The 22,831-nt window shown below is 45.4% G+C and overlaps 1 protein-coding gene across 6 annotated transcripts in view; it reads right to left on the reverse strand.

Annotated features, from left to right (window-relative positions):
* ELAVL2 (ELAV like RNA binding protein 2) overlaps positions 1 to 22,831 on the reverse strand; it is a 1,537,668-nt gene that overhangs the window by 180,516 nt on the left and 1,334,321 nt on the right. For 5 of the 6 annotated variants that reach the window (XM_044061279.1, XM_044061277.1, XM_044061275.1 and 2 more), the window contains one exon: positions 4,427 to 4,652. The exons of the other annotated variant lie outside the window; for it this stretch is intronic. In XM_044061279.1, coding sequence (XP_043917214.1) covers positions 4,427 to 4,652 — 226 coding nt within the window. The remainder of the gene's footprint in view (positions 1 to 4,426; positions 4,653 to 22,831) is intronic. 6 annotated transcript variants of the gene reach the window in all.

A 22,831-nucleotide genomic window follows, 5' to 3' on the forward strand; every position in this document is an offset into this window, starting at 1 on the left:
AGGGCTTGCAGGGACTTCCTCGCAGTGAGGTGACTTCTGAAAGCCAGCTGGGTAAGTAAGAGAGGCAGGAAGCTCTGCTTTACTGGTGATAGGAAGGCCATTTGGGATGCTGTGTCTAGCACAGCTCCCAAGAAAATTATCTTCCTGGTGGGGTTTTGCTTTGATTTCTTGTTGATGGTGAACCCGAGGGAAGTTAAGAGTGATATGACAAAGAGAAGGTCCTGGAGCAGCTTTCCGCCTGAATGAGGCAGTCGTCCAGGCAAGGGTAAATCTGTACATTTTTCTGTCTGCAGAATGCTATGGTCGGGGCCAAGCATTTGGTGAATACTCTGGGAGCAGTAGATAAGCCAAGGGCAGCACAGGGAACTGAAAGTGTTGCGAGCCTGCTCTGACATGCAGGAATTTCCTGCACTACTACCTGATGGGGAAGTGGAAGTAGGCATCTTTTAGGTGTAGGGTCACTAGCCAAGCATTTTTTGCCAGCATAGGCAGCAGCTGCTGCAAAGTTAGCATTCTGAATCTGGGGACCACCAGGGAGATGTTCAGAATAGATAAGAGCCTGAATTATGCCCCGAGCTGGACACAGTATACTACTCCTGTTAAGGACAATTTTGGAGTAGATAAAGGTTTAGTTTTCAGTTTCTTTTAGACAGGAAAAATATAGCCAACGGTGGATTTTTGGGTTTGCCACAATAAAAGTATTTAATTTTTGATCTTCTCCTGGTGCTAGATCTCTATTTGGATTATATTTATGGTTTAATCCGTGCACCTCGTCTCCCCCCTGCGTGTATTTGGTTGGGTCTACAAGTTTTAAAGTCAAGTCATTGAGACAGTTTACCATAGGGGGAGGTTTACTACTTTCAAATTTTGAAAGTGTGGGCCCTCCCACTGCTTAGTCCTGTGCGTACCCTGGGACTGTAGCCTGGGTGTTCTGCTGGATCTGGGTTTGGACTGAAGGCCTGGAAGAGGTAGGAAAGGACCAATTCTTAGAGGGCCAATGCCTACTATATTTGGAGGTTGTACTTTTAGGAAATCTTTAACAGTTTGCATAGATTTAGCTTTTTCCTCCATCTTAAAAACTACTTCTTACTTGTTGCCAAACAGACGAGGTCCTGATTTATGGGAGCATCCAGCAATTTAGCTTTAACATGATCTGGAAAAGACTGCTCCTTAAGCTAAGCATGCCTAAGTACAGACTCAGTGACAGCAGCCCTGCAAGATGCATCTAGTGAATCAAAACCACATTGCAAAGTATGTTTTCCAACCCGTTCAGCAGAATGCATTAAATCCTGGAAATCCTTATTTTCAGCACAATCAGGAATCAACATCATTTTCTGTTTAAGCAATCCAATAATATGTTGCTGATACTTTAACATATGAAACTGGCAGTTTAAGGCCCTAATGGCCAAGGTTGCAGAAGCATATACCTTCTTACTCCATCTATCCAGCACCCTGGAGTCTCTATCAGAAGGGGTAGGATTTTTGGCAGTAGTAGCTTTAATACCCTTGGGTCCCTGTGAAAATGGTCTCAGGATCCGCAGTAGGATTTTTGAAAAGGAACTTGAGAGTCAGGAGCCCTGTGATATCTAGCAGGTTTTCTGGGAGCAGGAGGTAGAGAGTCAGGGGCCAAGCTAGATTTCAAAAAGGCATCAACAATGTCTGGTACAGGAGGGATAGCTAAAGGCCTGTGCTGGGGCAGAAGTAAGAAATCATTAAGCCTCTTTTTTAAATCAGAGAAATCTTGACTTTTCCAACGAAAATGCTTACTAAGAGTATGCAAGGTTTCACCAAAAGAGAAATCCTGGGGGGGGCAGAGGGAATACAGTTCTCAGCATCAGAATGCTCATAGGTAGATAAGGGTAAAAATCATGGTCAGAGGAAACAGAAATATCAGAATCCTGGTCAGAAGTATCATAAGCAAACTCAGTCCTAGGTCTCAGAGGGGGAAGGTTGGCTTCCTCTGATTAAAGTAATAAGGTCTTCAGCCATTCTTATTTGTTTTTTTTGGCATAGATACCTGACCATGCGGTCTTCTGGGTGTCTGTTTTCTAGGCATGGTTCGAGTTTTAGGCCTTTAAGATGGCGTGGTTTAGTATGCAAGTCAGTAGGTCTGAATACACCCTCAAAAGCTGGTGCCTGCACAGCAGCTCCAGACCCATCCAAGGTAAAGACATCCGCAGGTTCCACAGTTGAAGCATCTCGCGGCATACCGGACTCCGAATGGGTCTCAGTAGAGGCCTGCGAATCTGAAGTAGCAGGTATCAGGGGCTGCAAAAGCACCTCACTGAGTACCGGCAAACTGGCAATTGGCTTAGGAGAAGCGTCGTCAGCAGCTTTGGACCTAGGCGGCCTGTCTTTATCTTTATGTTTTTTTCAGAATGTCGGTAGTCGGATGGCTTACCGAAGACATCCGGATAGTTGAACTGAGCAAAATATTTAGAAGCGAAAATATACCGACAGATAGTTCGTGGTTTAAATAGGCACAAAACCGACAGCGAGGTACGTCGTGGTCAGGGCCTAGGCAAGGAATACAGTACGAATGAAAATCTTTGAGGTATTTGCTTTCCACAAGAAATGCTATTTACTTTTACTGACATCGGTTTAGAGCAAGAAAAAGTTTCCCCACCGGGGTACTTAGCTTTTTAGTTGAAATAACTTTGGTTCTGAAACTTGAAAATGAAAATTTCAGGAGTCGTCCGACCGGCACTTGCGAACTGCTTCTGCTTCAGGCAAAAAAGACTGATGTAATGGCGTCGGCTGCATGTTTTATACCCCTGACTACCTGACGTCACGGAAGGAGACCGCAAACGACGCAGGACCCAAGACTTTGTTAATCAGGCCGACTGAGGGCTACTGCAAGCAGATAACCCAAATGTGATGACTGCAATAGTGAAACACGAAGAACATCCAAGACATTTGTAGGACCACAGTGTCGGGTATGTTTTTGCACAGTACTGTAATCAAATCACAAAGCTTGAAATGATTTAATAGTAAATATTACTTTTTGGACATGTGTACCAGTGCTTACTGTTAAGGCTGCAGTTCCCTCATGTTTGAGACTTACTGACTCATGTTAGTTTGCAGTAGTTGTGAAAGTGTTTTGGTTTCAGGCAAAGAATATGGACATCTGTGTTGCAGCTTAGATTGAAACCAATGTGTGCAGGTAGTTATGTTTGTACAACATTATGTCCAAAACCAATCTTCAGGTTCAATTAAGTGCTACTACAATACAACACACATGTGTAGTCAGACTTCAAGGAGAGCTGGAAGAAGCTTCTCTTTCCAAAGCTGCTTGCCTTTTCCATACAACTTTGCGATCGAGGAAAGAGCATGTAGAGTTGCACTGCATGAGTAGTGTGGAGAAGACAGTGCCTTGATTTCTCCCATACCAAACCTTTTTTGGTTTTGCTGTTTAAGGACCTGGTGCTTTGGTCTTAGTTTCTTAGAGCCATTTTAGGCCAGTACCATAACAGGTCTACCCACCCCCCCCTGACTAAAGCTAGCACCCCCTCCCCCCTTCTCTTCTTTGTAAATCCCCTACTCATCTTTGTGAACTAGTCTGGGCTTTGTAGGAAATTAAGGGTAAACATTTGGATGTACTTCAAGTAGCACAACATTTTTTTCCATGTTGTAGCAAGAGTGAAAAAACAGGATTCAATACGGATAGGTGAGAAGCAAGAAATTAACCTAACTGGTGCAAAATGCTGTTCCAACTAGAGTATAATGACAAGCGCTGGGTTGGGTGGAGCTCTTAGAAACATTGTAGCAAGTGCCCCTCCCAGTATTCAAAGCAAAAGGTGGGTGCTGCTGCTACTTTACCAACACAAAATGCAGTCTGGTAGTTGAACTGAGGAGTAATCTTTGTGCAACAACCAAAACTGCTGAAGGGATAAACTGTGCCCCTTCAGCAATTAAAGACAGATCCTTACTTAAGCAGATATTAGGTGAGGTGAGATACCTCTATGAAAAGCATACCCTACTTCAAACTACTATACTTGAATCACAATCAAGTTTTCCTACACCCCAGTCAGATTCAAGCAAGTTGGCATCTCAAAGGAAGTACCACCGGGTCATCGATAAACTTAATGGGCACTTTTTTCATTCTTACTTCAAATCACACACGCACACAAAAAAGCTACAAGATCCCTTCTACACCTTTCAACTGCAGTGTACACATTTCAAACATGTATCAAGTTTTCTATCATTAATCCTATTCTTCCAAACTGTTCTATATAGCCAGCATTCCATCTCAAGTGCTTCATGCATGCATTACCTCTCATCAGAGTGTACAACCTTTATTTACTTCTCTGACAGTGCTACCATACAGTAACCAATGCCAACGGACCAAGATGCCAAGCTATCATTACCAACCATAGAAATACCTCATCTTGAGGGTACAATGCATTTTGTAAGAAATTCAACTTACCTAAAACGTTGAGCCTGCTGAGCAAGGGGCCCTGGATATCTCCTGTTTGGAGACTGGTACAGCTGAGAAAGGATAGCCTGGTTGGTTTTTTGGCTTGGATTGTTGGCAAATTTGACAGTGATTGGTTCAGTGGCACCTGCAGGCTTCTGACCATTCAGTCCTTTGATGGCTTCTTCAGCTTCAACTCTTTTGTCAAATCTGATAAATCCAACACCCCGGGACACTCCTGAGAGAGAAATATTAACTGTTGAAGCTGGATTAACACAGGTACTTGTCAACACTTCAATGCACAATGAAAATGGACTCTACTTGTGAACCAACCACATAGCATTTTAAACAGATTTCACACATCAACACTTTTTGCCAGAGTGTTACACTGACTCTTTATGCCACTATACACTGACAGCCATCTAGTAGAGTGCAAAGGAAGTGAAACTCAGATAAACGCCATAAACAATAAATGGGAAAGCATAAAGTACTCTCCCTCCCCCATTCAAGCCCGCTAGCCTTGAAAACCTGCTCTGTACCTCACATACCCTCCCCTACTAGGTACCATTGAATTCTACAGGATCCTTTAGTTCAGAACTCTAGACTGAAATTGGAAAGAGCAGTCTGGATGACCAGCTTCACAAAACTCCTTCCTGAAGGGTTTGGGGGTTGGCATAATGGCTAAGGTTTTAACCTCAGACAAGATGTACGATCTGACTCACCCCTTTGAAATGGAAATGTCCTAGGCTTAAAAATGGCCTACAAGGGCAGCTAGCCTAGTACTTACCCATGAACCTACATTGAGTCTAACTGCCTTATCTTTGCCAAGATACTGGTAGAGGCCAGGATCTCACAGGAGTCAACACCTGACCCTTAAAGCACATAAAGTACTTCTACAAAAGGATCCAGACAGGGCAGTGTGACCTGCTCCAGTAGTTTGTTCATGCAGACAGAAGTGCGACTGCTAATGCTGCAGACATTCTAAAAGCTCATGTCTACAGAAAGCAAGAAAAACCTGTGCCAAGTCAGGCTCAGGCAACAGATTGTGGTCCCCAGTTTAACTCCCATTCTCATTACTACTTCCTGCTACAAGCTAAACATACTCCAAAATTTATGAATGCACCACTGACCCAACCCAGTGCAGGCTTACTGTGATAACTACCAAAGCAAACTGATCCAGCTGGACTTGAAGAAGGCAGGGAGTGGGCTTTAAGTGGTCAACTTTAGCTCCAAGGATTTCAATCTGCAAATAATCATCTTCACCGGATGGCTCCCACAATCAGGCTGAACAGGCGCAGGGCCAAGCTAATGAGGGGGCACAGAGATGGAAAAAGAGCAAATACCTCAGGATACACCTATCTGATCTCAAACTGCTGCCAAAATGTTAGACCAGGACCGGACAGTTACTGATGACTGGGGATGTTCCTGATCACTGAAAATCAGAGGATATAGTTAAGACTTGCCTTTTTTTTTATATAGATATGTACTCAGCATAACATTCAGTCTATGCTGTCCATTTAATTCTTCCCCAATGACTGGTCTCTTATCTGACTTGGCTGCTTCTACCAGTTCCTTGGATCCAAACTCTCAAGCTCCTTCCTTTACCCATAATGCCCCAGTAACCCAAAACATCAGATAAAGTTTGCTGCCCTTAAAGGTCAAGGGATAGTACTTAAAAAGGAAATAAGGGATTGAGTAAGAAAGAACTGGAGCGCAAACAAGATACAGTTCCTATAGAAAAAATGTAGGCCTTTCCAGGAGCAAAAAGAAGGGGTAGGTGGGTGGGAAGTTGAGTAAGAATGACAATGGATAACACTGATGGAATGTTATTGCGAGTACATAAGCTTATCTAATGTCAGTTTCATTCTTCCTCAACTGATAGGACAGCACTCCCAGCTAGGTGAACCGTGGATGGCCCTCGTGAAGAATATTCCATGAGTAGTGTGGAACCAAAGGCAGCTCTGTTCTTGGAAACAGAAACCAATTTGTAATAAGCAATAAGAGTATTAGCATTGGGCTAAGTAGCAGCTGCACAAACATTTATGGAAGCCCTTGACCAAAAGGCTGTTGGAGGCCACAGACCTTGTGGAATGGGCTCTAGGAGGCTTAAGCAAATAATCCTCTTACAATAGACAAAGGAGATACACTGATCAAATGGTTAACTTTGGAAACTGGTTTGTCCGATCTTTTAGGAGAGAACTGGTCAGTCTTCCTGAAATCCTTGATTCTATGGAGATGAAAACAACGTTGTCTATGCACATGCAAAAGGTGGAGCATGTACTCTCCCTTACTTGAGAAGTTTGGAAAGAAAACCGGGAGGTTAATAACCTGTCTAATGTTGGACTATGAAGCTACTTCAGACAAAAGACAGGTTGATCTTTTGGAAAATCAGGTGAGGAGATTTGGAAGACTGATATATTTTAGATCTGACCTGGCTAAAGGTTCAAATGGGAGTTTGGGTCAGGGCCTGAAGCACAACAGTTAAACCCCGAGGACGAGCAGGATTCCTTTAGTGGATCATCATGTCCCCCCTTTCCCATTTTTCTATATGGGGTCAGGGTATCGTGTTAATTGTCGCCAACTCTCTCGATTCAGTGCCACACTCCTGCCTTATACACTCATGCCCGACTGTCGCAGATCTTTCACATCTTCTTGGGAGGGTGGCCTAATTGTTAAGGTGGTTGCCTTACAAACACAAGGTGCAGGGTTTGAATCTCACAAGGGATAATTGGCTAGGCTTAAAATGGCTCAAGGGCAGTTAGCCTAGTACTAACCTATGAACCCAATTCATACAATCCATCCACCTCTTTGATGGACTTCCTCGCTTCCTCTTGCCTTCTTGTTTGTCCCAAATCTTCCTCACCAGATTGTCTTCTGCTTTTCTACACGTGCCCAAACCACATCCTTTAGTGGATGTCCAAGTAAAAAAGACCCGTTTGAGAAAGGCTTTACATAATTTAGAAGTCAAGGCAGAGTTATTTTTGGCTAGATGGAAAACTGAAGTGGCAGCCAACTGGACCTTAATAGAAAAAACATCTTAATTGAAATTAAAATAAGAATAGCCAGTACAGAGGCAGAAAGGGGGTCCAGATCCCTGTTAAGGGCCCACAATACACAACTATTTGCTTTTGTAAATTTTTCTAGTAGAAGTTTAAGACAAAAATGTGACATGGGGAGGAGAGCTGGGGCTATTTAGCAATCAGTGGAATTGGATAAATCATACTGTTCGCCTAAGGTGTGTCAAATTTGGATGAGTCATACCTGTCGCGTGAGGCAGGAGGTCTGATGTGGGATCCACTATTCAGGGTGGATGTAGGTGGTGAGGCCAGAGAAAGAGGGACCAAATTTTACAAGGCCAAAAGGGTGTAGAGGATAACTGCGCTCTTCAACCAGAAGGCTGTCTGCAGAAATTTGGGTATGATGAATAACAGTGGGTAAGCATGAAGACTGCAGGGCCAATCGTGGACCAGAGCATCTGACTCTCACATTGGAAATATCAGGTCACAGCATGGCTGGCCCGGTCGACAGAAAATTCTCTCCACAACAGAGACCACTCACGAGGCATCAGAATAGACTTGCTTAATTTGTCTGCAATCATTTTGGCCTTGTCTGGGATTTACATTACTATTAGAAAGCGAATGGAAGATTCCACCCATTGTTACACTCATGGATAAGCCTTGGTTCCTCTCTATTGATGTACCAGACCTCGGACATACAGTCCATCTGAACAGTAACTGTACCGGAGGGGAGAACATCTTGAAGAGCCTGCACCACTAGCAGGACTGCTCATTTCCAGGACACTGTTGCATCCTGGCCTTTTCTGGGGACCACATACCTTGTACCGCCCTTCACAAATAGTGCACTCAAATGGGAGGCATTTGTGGTCACAGGAGTCCTGGACGGGGGAGACAATAAATGGATGGCCTTTGGGAAAACGCATTTGAATGAAGCCACCAAATTAATCTTTTGCATTCGTGCGTGATCTTGACTGGTGCGGTTAAAGGATGAAAAATGGACCACTGTAGAATACGCATGTGAAACTTGGCTAAAGGGACTAGGGTGATGTCTGCTGTCATTGATTCCAAAGCTTGTAAAATTAGTCTAGCTGGAAGAGAACGCAGCATTACTCTCCTGATGTGTGAGTAGTCTGAATGAAAGCTGTAGGGAAAAAGGCAGACTGGAGTTCATAGGTGCTCATCTAGACTGTCAAATTATGTAGGCGTAAGTTGTGATTTTCTAATCAACTAGGATGCCTAGGTGGAGATGACTAAAGCAAGTAGTTCCTTGCCTGTAATAGAAGATGCCTGGTTGAAACAGTTAGGAGCCAGTTGTCTAGGTATAGAAACAATCAGCAGTTTTGAGTGAGTTGTTACCACTGTTGTGCATCTGGTGAACATTCTCGGGGCTGTGCTGAGACCTAAGGGCAATGCTCTGAACTGGTATATTTTCTGGAGTGCCTATTCATTTTGATGTGATAGTATGCATCCTGAAGATCAAATGAAGAGCCAAATCATCCTTTAGTACTGTGACCATCCAGAATCTTCAATACTGTACAAACTGGTTTAGTCTGCTGAGATTCAAGATAGGTCTCAAGTTCCCTGTTGTCTTTGACACTGAGAACCACTTTGAATAGGTCCTGGACCATTTAAGGTCTCAGAGACCTCCTGGAAGACTCTTCCATCTGCTTTTCTATTTCTAATGCTGCTTCCCGCTGACTGGGAAAAACACTGGGGATTCTTTTTATTTTTGTAGGGGGGATTTGGGAAAATGGTACGATTACCTCTGGATATAATTAGTACAGAACAAAAAAAGTACAGTTGTGTACACTTACCATAAATGTAGATGTCGGAGTGTATTCACTGTTGCAGTCATTACATTTGCGTTACCTGCCTGCAGGTAGCCCTCAGCCACCCTGAATATCAAAGTCTTGGATTCCTGGGTCAGATGCTCTCTCTTCCATGATGTTAGGGGTATAAAATTTTATTTATTTTATTTATTTTACATTTGTTAACCGGGATGGTCCACTTGGACGAGGTCCACTTTCAGTGGAGGCCGGGGAGAAAAGCTCCACATAATATAAAAACCATGCAAGACAACTTTACATAATACAAAACATTGTTATCAACAAAACATTATCACCATTTGTTCAATATTAAAAATTTACATTTGAGAAGAAAAAAAAAAAAACATGCAGCAGATGCCTTTACATCAGTTTTTCTTGCCTCAGATGTCGGGTGCTCCCACAATGGGAAGCAATTATATATGTTACACCTACATCAAAAAGCAAATACACCAGAAAGCTTAAAACAAGAAGCAAAGGTAGAGCCTGGGGAAGTCAGGGGGCTGGAGGGAGGGTAACCAGGACTGCAACAGTGAAACACTTGAACATCTACATTTATGGTAAGTGTACACAACTGTACTATGTTTTTCGTGTTTCACTGTTGCAGTCATTACATTTGGGTAGATTCCCAAAGCTAAGGAAGGGAGGAGGAAGTTAGAGAGCATTAGGACCAGCTATTAAGCCCTGCAAGACTGCAGTAGCAAAACCAGCTCTGGATTTAGAAAAAATAGACATGTGGTAATGCTTGGTGAAGGTATGACCTGAGCTCCAGGTAGCAGCTTCTAGATGTCCCTGATGGAGACCCCTCTGAGAAAGGCTGTAGAGGTAGATGCAGCACTGGTGGAATGTGCTCTTATCCGCTGTGGGGCAGGCTTTCCATAGTGCTTATAGCAGAAATTAATGCAATGAGCTATCCATTTAGAAATGGATGGTTTGAAATGGCCTTCCCCTCTGCCCCTCCAGCAAAGCCAACTAGCAGCTGTTCAGATTTTTTGAGAGGCTTCGTCCTGTCCAAATAAAAATAAGTTGTCTGTGCACGTCCAGAGTGCAGTATTCGTTCTCCTTTGTTTTGTGGATTAGGAAAAAAGGTAAGCAAATGAATGGACTGATTTAGGACCACACTAGACACCACCGTGGGCATAAAGGAAGGATTGGTCCTGTGGGAAACCCTGTCTGCATGGAAGATAATGAAGGGCTCCGTTGCCATGAGGGCCTGTAATTCAGACACTCTTCTTGCTGAAGTGATGGCTAGAAGGAAGGCGGTTATTTCAACTCTGCAGTTGCAGCTGGTTCAAATGGAGGGAGAGTGAGCTTTTCCAATACAAAATTAAGGTCCCAGGCTGGAGTAGGGACCCGAGGTCTTAAATTGTTAGCCCCTCTGAGGAATTGCTTTAACAGGGGGTGAGAGAAGAGGGGTGTGGTTCAGTATTATAATGTGCTGAAATTGCAGAGGCATGCATTTTAATTTACGAGAAGGATAGGCACTTGTGAAGAATTTCTGAATATGAGGTAAACTGGGCACCATAGTGCCCATACCCTGGGTCTGGCTCCAGGAACAGTATCTTTTCCACTTTTCAGCGTAGGATTTTCTAGTACTAGGTCTCCTTGCTTCCAGAATGACCTCTAGCACCTGGTTACTAAGGGATGCTATTGGAGAGCTCAAGGAATTAGCCAGACTGCAAGATTCAGGGTTTGAAGCTGATGGTGCAGAATCTGGCCCACCTGCTGGGACAGCAGGGAAGGTGTCTGAGGTAGGTGCCATGGATCCAACAGTATTACGCTGCGCAGGAGTGGGTACCAGTGCTGGCGAGGCCAGTCTGGTGCAATACGAATTGTCCTTGGTTTGTCCTGTTTGATCTTTAGCAGAACTTTCGAGAGGAGAGGCAGAGGGGGAAAGGCATAAACAGAGAGGCTTGCCCAGGTGAAGGACTGGGCATCCACTTTCCAAGCTTGACTGTGGAGTCCTTGGGCAGAATCTGTCCAATTGGTAGTTCAGGGGGGAGGCAAACAGATCTCTGGTGTCCCCCATTTGTTCAAGAGGTTGGCTATTTTTGGTTCCAGTTTCCATTCATGTGGGTCCATGAGATTTCTGCTTAGGTCTGTCAGTGTTAGCTTGCCAGGCAGGAATTGAGCTTGTAGGTGCACTTGGTAGCTCAAGGCTGTGTTCCACAGAGCCATGGCTAGTCTGCAGAGAGGGTATGAGTGTTTTTCCCCCCTGCTTGTTTATAAACCACATAACTGTGTTGTCTGTCTTTACAAATAATTGTCCTGGAAAGATGTGGTCCTTGAAGGCTGTCAGGGAATTCAGTACAGCTAACATCTCTTTTTGGGTGATGCACAGGTGCATCTGACTCTGGTTCCATTTGCACTGAATGCACTGCCCTGCCAAGTGAGCTCTCCATGCACAGTCTGATGCATCTGTAGTCAGGGTTTAGGCGGCAGGGGGTAGATTGAAAGGGAGCCCCTTGTTGAGGTAGCACACCATAGTTTTTTTAGATACCATTGTAGTTTCCTCATATATGCAGTCTTGCATATGGAAATAGAAGAATGCAAGAGGCCATGAACCCCAGGGCTTGCAAAATTTTCCTTGCAGATAGCCGGGTCTTTGTGGCCAGAAGTTTGAAGTAGGCTGCCAAATAAACTTGTTTCTCTGGCGTGAGGTAAGCCATCTGGGAAGTTGTGTTCAAGCTTGCTCCCAGGAATACAATCTGTTGACACGGTACCAGATGAGATTTCTTTTTGTTTGTGTACCCCAGCGAGGTTAGAAGTTTCTTTACAAATGCCAGACGTATTAATAGTCTAATTCAGGCAGAAAGCCAGGACATGCTATCGTCCAGGTATGGGTATATTTGAATATTTCTCTGCCTGCAAAATGCAATGGCTGGAGCTAGACACTTTGTGAATACCCTGGGCACAGTAGATAAGCCAAAGGGAAGTGCAGAGAACTGATAGTACATGGAGCCTGCTCTGATGCGTAGGTATTTCCTGCAAGATCCCCTTATTGGAATGTGCAGGTAAGCTTCCTTTAAGTCTAAGATTGCCAACTAGGCATCTTTGCCAAGCATAGGAAGCAGCTGTTGAAGTGTTAACATTCTCAATTTTGGGATTACCAAAAAGGTGTTTAGAATAGAGAAGTCCGGGATAGGATGCCAGGAGCGGTCTTTTCTGGGTACCAGGAAAAGTCTTGAGTAAAAACCTTGTCCCCTTTCTTCTGCTGGGACAGGTTGAGGTTGAATAGACCTGATACTTAGAAGAGAAAGAACCTGCTGTTGAGCCTCCGCCCACTGATGTGGGGGTAGGTCTGGCTAACTGTTTGGGGTTGGTAAGGTGTGGAAGTGGAATCTGTATCCTTGGAAAACTATATTTAAAACCCATTTGTCCTGGGTAACGAGTTCACAGGCGAGCTTTCCTCATAAGGGAGTAGGCAGCTGAGCAGGGCTTGGAAGGGTTAAGGTTAAGTCATTGTGACATTTTTCCATAGGGGGTGTCTTACTACTTCCAGATTTGGAAGTGGGAGCCCCCCAACTGCTTAGGCCTGTGTGTAGCCTGAGACTGTAAACCTAGGTGGTCTGCTGTTCCTGGGTTTGGACTGAGAAGGCCTGGAAGAGACTGGAAAGGACCAATTCTTAGAAGGCCAATGCCTACTAAATCTGGGAGGCTGTACTTGCAGGAAATCTTTAACAGTTTGCATAGATTTAGCTTTTTCCTCCATCTTTTTAAGGATGTCTTCTGGCTTGTTGCCAAACAGGCGGTCTTAGTTTAAGGGAGCATCCAGTAATTTAGCTTTAACATGATCTGGCAAGTTTTGCTCCTTAAGACAAGCATGCCCAAGTACAGGCCCAGTGACAGCAGCCCTGCAAGATGCTTCTAAAGAGTCAAAACCGCATTGCAAAGTATGCTTACCAACTTGTTCAGCAGAATGCATTAAATCCTGTAATTCTTTATGTTCAGGAGAGACAGGAATCAACATCATTTTCTGTTTAAGGAGTCCCATAATATGCTAATATTTAACACATGAAACTGGCAATTTAAGGCCCTAATGGCCAAAGTAGCAGAAGTGTATACCTTCTTACCCCATCTGTCCAAGGCCCTGGAATCTCTATCGGAAGGGTTAGGGTTTTTGGCAGCAGTAGCCTTAATGCCCTTTGGTCCGTGGGAAATGGCCTCTGGATCCGCAGTAGGATTCTTGAAGAGGAACTTGTGAGAGTTAGGTACTCTAATACCGGTCAGGTTTTCTGGGAGCTGGAGGTAAAGTGTCTGGGGCCAGGCTAGATTCCAAGAAGGCATCATCTACAATGTCTAGAACAGGAGGAATAGCTAAAGGCCTGTTGTTGAGGGAGGAGTAAGAATTCCCTAAGCCTCCTTTTGGAGTCAGAGTAATCCTGGCTTTCCCAGTGGAAATGCTCCCGAAGAGAGTGTGCAAGGTTTCACCAAAAGAAAAATCTTCTGGAGGGGAAGCACAGGGAATGGAATCCTCTGCATCAAAATCCTCATAGGTAGATAAGGGCAAATCCTGGTAATCAGAAGAAACAGAAATGTCAGAATCCTGATCTGAAGGAAAATCAGTTCTAGGTCTCAGAAGGGGAAGGCTGGCTTCCCCTAATTAAAGTAATAAGTTCTTCAGCCATTCTAAGCATTTCTTTTAGGCATATGGGCCGGACCATGCGATTTGGATGTTGATTTTCTAGGTGTGTCAAGTTTTAGGCAATGCAAATCTGCAGGTCTGAATACACCCTCAGAAGTCGGTGCCTGCACAGTGGCTCTGGACCCATCCAAGGTAGAGACATCCGCAGGTTCCATAGTTGAAGCATCTCACGGCATACCAAATAGGCCGAAAGCGCCTCATTGAGAATTGGCGACTAGCTTAACGGAAGCGTCTGCAGTTTTGGACCTATGCGGTCTCTATCCTTTTGTTTTTCCGGAATATCAGTAGTTGGATGGCTTATTCCACAGGTAAAACAATTGTTTACTGACATCGGTTAAGAGCAAGAAAAAGGATCCCCAATGGGGTATTTAGCTTTGAAGACTTTGGTTCTGAAACTCGAAAACAAAAATTTCAGGAGTCGGCCGACCGGCATTTGTGACCTGCTACTGCTTCAGGCACTGCTAGGCAAGAAAGACTGATGTAATGAAACAGCAAAATCCACAACTTGCAAACAAATTTATTCTCTCACTCTCTGACGTCTCGGCCGTAGCCTTCAAGGAGTATAAACCTTACAGTTAGCAAGAAAGACTGATGTAATGGTGTCGGCTGCATGTTTTATTCCACTGACGACCTGACATCATGGAAGAGACAGCATCCGACACAGGAATCCAAGACTTTGATATTCAGGCTGACTGAGGGCTACCTGCAGGCAGATAACCCAAATGTAATGACTGCAACAGTGAAACACGAAGAACATCAAGCCACCCTGATGGAATCAAAATCAATAGAGTGTATTACAGGAAAAACAAAATCATGGCAAAAATTAGGAGGTGCAGCACTCAGCAGGATAAAAGCACTCTCCAACTAAACAAAACTCAGTTTAAAAAAAGACTACCAAAGCCAAATTTGAGGCAAGTTTGTCCTCCCAGGCCAAAGACAACCACAAAGCATTCCTTAGCTATGTCTGCAACCTCAAAGGCAGTACACAATTGTGTACAGAAGCTCATTGTAAATGGAACCACCTATAACTGAGCCAGAAGATATAGCAAACCTCCTGGCTGATCAAGTCAGCTCCAACTTTACTCCTCTCTCCCCCTCAACATTCCCTCAGGAAATATCAAATTAACTCCCCCTACTATCACTAGGGAACAGTTCCTTAATGCTCTCTCCAAGACCAAGAACACTGCATCAATGGACCCAGACAATATCCCAGGATGCCTTCTAAATAGCATGAAACATGACCTATCAGGGCCTCTGGAATTACTATAACTGTAGCCTCCTTTGTGCTTCATGAATGGTGAAAGGCAAGTCACCCTACTGCACAAAGGTGGACCCATGTACAGACCTTGGAAACTACAGACCCATAAGTCTCACTAGCCTTCTATGTAACGCCATGGAAAGAATTATCATGGAGAAGATCAGAGATGTAGTAAACCTCAAGACACTGGACCCAACCCAGTTTGGTTTAGTCAAGGGCAGATCATGCCTACTCAACCTGGTGGACTTCTCTGAAAAGGTCACCAAAGCAATGGATGAGGTCAAATTCGTTCACACTGCCTACCTTGACCTAGCCAAGGCATCTGACAATACCCTACGGAGGCATTGTTGACAAACCCAAGAGGTTAGGTACAAACCCATATGCCACCTGGTGGACAGCCAACTGGCTCACAAACAGGACCCAGGAAGGAATTGGGGCGTCCACCTCTACAAAAAGGCCAGTCACAAGTGGAGTCCCTCAGAGATCAGTCTTTGGACAGCTCCTTTTCGCATTTACTTCTCAGAAGTCAAGGCTAGTGTCAGTGGTCTCTGGCTGACTAAATTTGCAGATTATTGCAAATTAGGAGCTGTCTGACTCACAGACACAAATGTTCTCCAGGAGGGGCTGACAGACAAAGAACTGGTGTCAGCCATGGACTAAAACTAAATGTCAAAAAATGCATAATAGTATCCTTTTGGGAAGTCATCCATCCTTGGTAACCATCACATTGATAACACCCCTTAAAGTTGACCCAGTAGTCAGGGACTTGGGAACACACGGATGGTAATCTAGCCTTCGATCGTCACGTGTCTACAGTGGTGAGGAAATCATTCTATGTTGTGCAACTTATAAACAAAGGTATGACATCCAAGTTCAAGGAAGTCATTGTTCCACTTTATTCGGCATTCAGACCCATCACTGAGTAAAGTGCCTCCTTTGGTATGTACCCAAACAAGCATATCCAATAACTGGAACGTCCACAGATATGTCCTATGCAACCACCTCAAGTCCCTATCCCTGTATTCTGTCGCCTACAGGCTCCTGAGGAGAGATCTATGCCTGGCATACAGGGCAGTGTCAGACCCCACTTTGATGGACCTCCTGCATATCCACAAAACAAACAGCGCCAGAATTACCCATTCTAAAGATTTAAACCTTACCTGTGATATAAATAGAACCTGCTGGACAGATAGGTATGTATCCCAGAGACTATCCAGTCTATGGAACAGGCTCCCTATCCATGTGAAGGGGAGCTCCTCCCTAACCCAATTTAAGCACAACTTGGATAAGAGATCAAAAATTCATCCCTGGTTTAGCACCTATGTCTCTAATGGACACAAGTAACCTGTAAATGGTTCATCTCCCAGGCCTATGCTTACACTTATCAAGGGCATCATAACTTGTCAGAGATTTGGGATGCATGGCTAGGCTTAAAAAGGCTCTAGTGGTCCTTAGCCTAGTAAAAACCTATGAAGGTGAGACCAAAGGGGAAGTAATTACTTGTCAGCTCAGGGAGCCAATGGGAGACCAAGCTGGGCATGCCCCCATCTAGATTTAAGGTCTGACCAATTTCATCCTAGCGCCATCAGCCTTGAGGTCGAGGCTGGAGATCTAAAATGTTTAGTGGGCAATTCCTCCTCGAAGGGTGAAGGTAGCAGAGATGTTACCAGATACGGTAGGGGAAGACATGACTGAATCAAAGGCAATTTGGATTTCGAAGCATAGGGATCTGAGATTGATAAATTGCACAATTCTTTCAACGTCTTTGCAAGTTAGACTGGTCAAACTGATGGGGCTGTAGTTTCCTGGATCTGTTGAAGATCCTCCCTTATGAAGGGGAACGACCATAATGGTTCTCCATTCTTGTGGCACAAAGCCTGTTTTAAGACTACAGTCAAATGACTCCAGGGGTCCCGATAAATCATTTTAGACTTCCCAGGAAGCATCCTGGGAAGTATATAAAGCTATCTTTTATATGCCAAGCAGACCTCAAAGAAATTTTCCTTAAAGGTGTTATGGGAAAGAAAAGGGTAACTGGGAACATGTTTTTCTGGCAGTGTAATGAGTTGTCAGATTATAAATGTCCTCTTCAGAGTACTGTCAGAAATATTGGGGGAGCAAATGGATGCAACTATGGAAAATAAAAGTTATGTTCTTACCATAACGTTCCATGTTAGTTGTCTTCTTCTCGCCTTCTTTCTTGCTGGATGGGTTCGGAGCCGACCTCGGCTCCGACTCGGCCACTCTAAAAGCTCGAGAGTTGGTTCCACTGGCTCGAGGCTCCCCTTATATCCCACAATGCTAGGCGGTATTACCTCAGATCTCGTTTGTAAGCTAGGCCCAGCCAATAATAAAACCAGAACTACTGGAAATGGGAAAACCCACCTCTATAAAAGGAAAGGAATAAGGTGACCTGAAACCTGATGAGGGAATATATGCATAGTATAGCATATACATATATATAATAGAGGTGGTAGAAAGAGAGGTCACAAACAAACTCCTCTAGGTCTGTCCAGGCTAGGGGGAAGGAGGGTGGGACGCAAGAAAGAAGGCGAGAAGAAGACAACTAACATGGAACGTTATGGTAAGAACATAACTTCTATATGTTAAGTTGTCTATCTCGCCTTCATTCTTGCTGGATGGGACCGAGTTCCTAGCACCTTGTCCTGGGTGGCCTATCGGAACAGACTCTTGAGTACAGTGGAACCAAAATTAGCTCTATGTCTAGAAGCTAAATCCAACTTATAATGAGAAATGAAAGTGTGAGGAGTAGCCCATGTAGCTGCTGCACAAATGGTATCAATAGGCAGCCTGTCTTGGAAAGCTATAGAGGTAGCCAAAGCTCTAGTCGAATGAGCCTTAGGTTTGTTAGGCAACTTTTGGTGTCTAATTTCATACACAAAGGAAATCAGGGATGTTAGCCATCTGGAGAGTGATACCTTTGAAACTGCAAGGCCCTCTCTGCCTTCTGCATAAGAAACAAACAACTGGTCAGTTTTTCTGATCTGTTTGGTCCTGTCCAAATAATACCTTAATTGACGAACATCTAGCCAATGCAATTTTTGTTCAGACCTGTTAGAAAAGTTAGGAAAAAACACAGGGAGGTCTATGTCTTGATTTAGATTTGCCGCAGAGGCTACTTTAGGTAAGAAGGATGGATTGGTCCGTAAGGATACCCTATCCTTATGAAACAACAGATACGGTGGTCGACTGCTGAGTGCATGAAGCTCTGAGACCCTTCTAGCTGAAGTAATGGCTATCAGAAAGAGTCTTCCAGGATAGCAATTTCATTGAACAGGAAGCTGCAGGTTCAAAAGGGGGAAGAATCAAAGATGTGAGAACTAAATTAAGGTCCCAAGAAGGAGGAGGAGTTCTTATAGGAGGCTTAAGAAGAAAAACTCCATTCAAGAAAGCTTTGCAAAGCTTGTGAGACATGATGGCAGAATCTGAGATGCCCACATGAAAGTTAGATATAGCTGCCAATTGAACTTTAAGAGTAGAAGGAGATGAACCTGCATGGAAAAGTTCAGCTAGAAAATCAAGGACTGTTTGGATGGGAGCAGTGAAAGGATCTATGTCCCTTTCCTTGAGCCCAATAGGCGAAACGTTTCCACTTACTCAGAGTGAGATATTTGAGGAAGCCTGGCTAAGGTTGGAACTGGAGGAACCAAGCAGTGAGGTTCAGAGAGGGGAGGGAGCGATGTAACTGACCCGACTGATGGATCAAAAGATCTGGAACTAGGTCCAGATGCCAAGGTTACTCCAACAGAAATTGATGTAGAAAGGGGAACCAAACCTGTCGAGGCCAGTAAGGAGCAATGAGGATCAATGAGGCCTTCTGAGCGATAGCTTTCTGCATCACTTGAGAGATTAGTGGGAAGGGAGGGAATGCATACAGAAGTCCCCGGGGCCAAACTTGGACTAGAGCGTCTCTGCTGGGCTGGCCTGGTAACGGGAATAGGGTGAAATAATCTCTGCACTTGCTGTTTTGGGGAGTAGCAAAAAGGTTGCAGCAAGGCTGACCCCACTTGAGAAAAATTTTCTCCAAGATAGAATCTTTCAGAGACCACTCGTGAGGCATGAGGATAGCTCTGCTCAACTTGTCCGTGATAAGATTGGACTTCCCGGGGATGTGCGTTGCTATCAGAAACCGCTGAGAAGAAATCACCCATTGCCACAGTCTGAGTGCTTCTCGACATAGGGGGTAGGACCTGGTTCCGCCTTGTTTGTTGATATACCACACTACAGACATGTTGTCCGTCTGAACTGCTATCGTTCCCAAGGGAAGAGAGTCTTGAAGGGCTTGCAACGCTAAAAGCACTGCTCTCATCTCTAGAACATTTATATGCAAGTGGCGTTCGTTTGGTTGCCATATGCCCTGGACTGTTCTGCCCTGATAATGCCCCCCCCACCCGATCAGGGAGGCATCCGTTGTCAGAGTAGCAACTGGAGGGGGAGGGACAAAGGGTCTTCCTAGGAAGAGCTGGGGGGAAGAAATCCACCAAAGAAGATGATTCTTGCATGCTTGCGTAATCACAATGGTGTGGGACATCGGAAGTTGTTGGTACGACCATTGTGTGAAGAGCATCCATTGAAGGATTCTCATGTGAAATCTGGCTAATAGAAGTAGAGGGATAGCAGCCGCCATAATCCCCAGCACTTTCAGAACCAATCTGACTTTGACTCTGTTGCTGTGGAAGAGAAGGGAGACCAGTTTGTGTATGTCTGCTATTCTTTGGTCTGTGAGTCTCGCAGACATGTTGACTGTCTAGATTTGCGCCTATGAAGGTAATAGCACGACAAGGCGACAAAACAGACTTTTCGCAATTTATTGAGATACCTAACTTTTGAAAAATGCGAAAGGTGTAGTCTCTGGCAATTAGAAGAAGATGCTTGTTAGGAGCTGTGAGGAGCCAGTCGTCTAAGTATGAAAACACCTGGAATCCTTGACGTCTCAGGTGAGAAGCTACCACTGCCATGCATTTGGTAAACACCCGGGGGGCAGTGGTGAGTCCAAAGGGCAGGGCTCTGAATTGAAAGTGACTGGTTCCCAGCCTGAAGCGGAGGAATCTCCTGGAGCGTCTGTTCATTTTTATATGATAGTACGCATCCTGGAGGTCTATAGAGCACATCCAGTTTTCCTTTCCCAATAGGGGTAGGATGGATTGTAGCATGACCATCCGAAATCTTGTTTTCTTGACAGACTTGTTCAAGATACTGAGATCCAAAATGGGTCTCCAGTCCTCTGTTTTCTTTGGAACCAAAAAGAACTTGGAGTAGATTCCGGATCCTTGCTGGTCTGCTGGCACTGGCTGAATGGCTCTTTTTGCAAGCAACTTTGATATTTCCAACGCTGCTTGATCCCTTTGAGCGGGTGGAACATCTGGAAGGGATTTTTTTGATTGATTTGGAATGCGAAAGAATGGAATGGAATAGCCTTCGGAAATGATGGACTGTACCCACTTGTCTTGAGTTAGGGATCGCCAGGCTTCTGGGTACAGTGACAATCTTCCCCCGACTGCCTCCGAAGGTGGACAGTCGGGCAACACCTCAGGGATGCTGGAAGGGCTTATCGGAAAAGGTTTCTCGATTGCCCTGGTTCTGCGGACCCCCCATGCCTCTAGGGTGACGTCTACCATTATTGTGCCCCCCTCTGCCTCTGGAGGGGAACAGACTCTGTGCGTCAGGCAAAGTCCCTTGAGATTGTTTGCGGAACCACATTTTTCCACTTTTCTGGCCTTTGGGGTAAGGCCTAGAAGGAGTAGAAAAACGCACTCCGACGGCAGAAAGAGTTTTGCCAACCGTCTCGCACCTCGTCAAGGTTTCTTTCACTTCAGGACCAAAGAGGGATGATCCATCAAACGGGGAATTAGTGAAAGACGTTTTAAAGGGGTCCGCAAAATTGCATAGCCGCATCCAGGCATGCTGGCGTAAGGCCACACCTGTCCCTGCGGCTCTGCTCACTCCATCAGCCGCATATGAGAGGAGGCGCATGGAGGAGTTAGCTATAGAATTTAGGGTAGCCAGCTGAGCGTTCATCTTGTCCTGAAAACCCGCAGCTGTAGGATCCTTTAACATCTCACTCGCTTCCTTGATCAAGTCTCTTTGAAGACGAGTGAAATGACAGAGGTAGTTCAGCGAACGCATAGCAAAGGTCGCTGACGAAAACATCCGCTTCCCGTACCTGTCCATAGACCTAGATTCCTTGTTAGGAGGATGGACAGGCACCGAAGGATCAGCTAGCTCCTTTCTTAGTGGCGGCAGCTACCAGCATAGCATCCACAGAAACTCCCTTAGTCAGAAATTGCTTATCTGCTGGTGCTGTGATAAACTTTGAAGGTCTCCTGGGGGTGGGGTCCACAGTCAGGAGCCGTCCAAGCCTTTTTAGCTACCACCTGCATGAGTGGGCAAAGGGGGGGAGGGGACACCCAGGAGGTGGAAGGGCGAGAGCCAAACGCCTCAAGATGCACAGATTCATCCTCCGAAGGGTTAAGGGCTGGCCAATTTCCCCTCTGTTTCAGGATCTCTAGAATGTCCGCAAAAGAGACATCTTCAGAAGGGGAACGGGGGGAACCCTCGGAATCCTCTAAATCCGTGTCAGAGGTGACAGACTCGGGTGAGTCTATGTGCTTCCTCTTGCACTTCCTCTTCCTAGGGGGCTCCCCTGCCAATTCAGGAGAGGCCTCGGAAGAGGATGAGATCCCCACAGGGGATTCTTGAGGAGCTGGCTCTCTGCGGTCTGGGATGAGGGAGTGAGCAGACATAACCTGAGGCACCGAAGAGGGAGAGACGGACGGAGCCGACTGTGGTGTTGAACCGGGTTCCAACACACTCCGCATGACCTCGAAGGCACCTGTCAGGCAGAGCCAAAGGTCCCCGCTCCGAAAAGCTGAAAACCTCCCTCGGCACCGACAGCGATGGCTCCGAGGCCGATGTCGGAGCCGAACTCAACAGCGCCGAGAGGGAGAGCGGGGTCGGACAAGGGTCCGATGCCACTCACCCCCTCGGAGCCGACGAGGGAAGTTCGGCGCCGAGATTCTTCTAAGGAAGAAATCGGAGCCGACGACGGGGCCGAAGACAAATGCATCGGCTCCGACGCTACCACAGTCTCGGTTCCGAAACGCCCCGGCTCTGAGCTCAAGGGAGTCGGAGGAGGAGTATATTTTGAGAGATAGGGTTAAGCATCGACTGATGAGTCAGGCTCTGAAGCATTTGGGCCAGTGCCTCGGACTTAAGCAGTTGACTCACTACCCTCTGAAGGTCATGGTCGGATCGCCTCGATGATCTAGAGGAGTGAGATCTATGGCTCCGTTCAGACAGCAAGGGAGATGCTGGAGCCGAATGAACGGAGCCAAGGGACGGTGACCTGGACCTCTTCCTAGATGTCGGTTCCGATGGTGTGATCGGAGCCGACTCAGATATTTCCAATACCTCGGCTCCAGCCGGAGCAGAGGGAACCACTGAAATAGAAGTTAGAGTCTCATCGGCTCCAGCTGGAGCCGATGTTGTAGTAGACTTCGAAGTCTTAGGTGTCGACTGAGTAGCTGGAGTCGAAGACCTAGAAGCCTTAGAAGGTTTGCCCAAAGACACAGTCGGGGGACCCTCAGGCTTTAGCAAGCCCCATAAAATGAGCTTGTTCTTTCTTTCCTGCAGGACTCTAGGGCTGAAGCCATG

The sequence above is a fragment of the Protopterus annectens genome, chromosome 2.part0 (assembly GCF_019279795.1).
Source record: "Protopterus annectens isolate FY-2018-M chromosome 2.part0, PAN1.0, whole genome shotgun sequence".
NCBI classification, from domain to species: Eukaryota; Metazoa; Chordata; order Ceratodontiformes; family Protopteridae; genus Protopterus; species Protopterus annectens.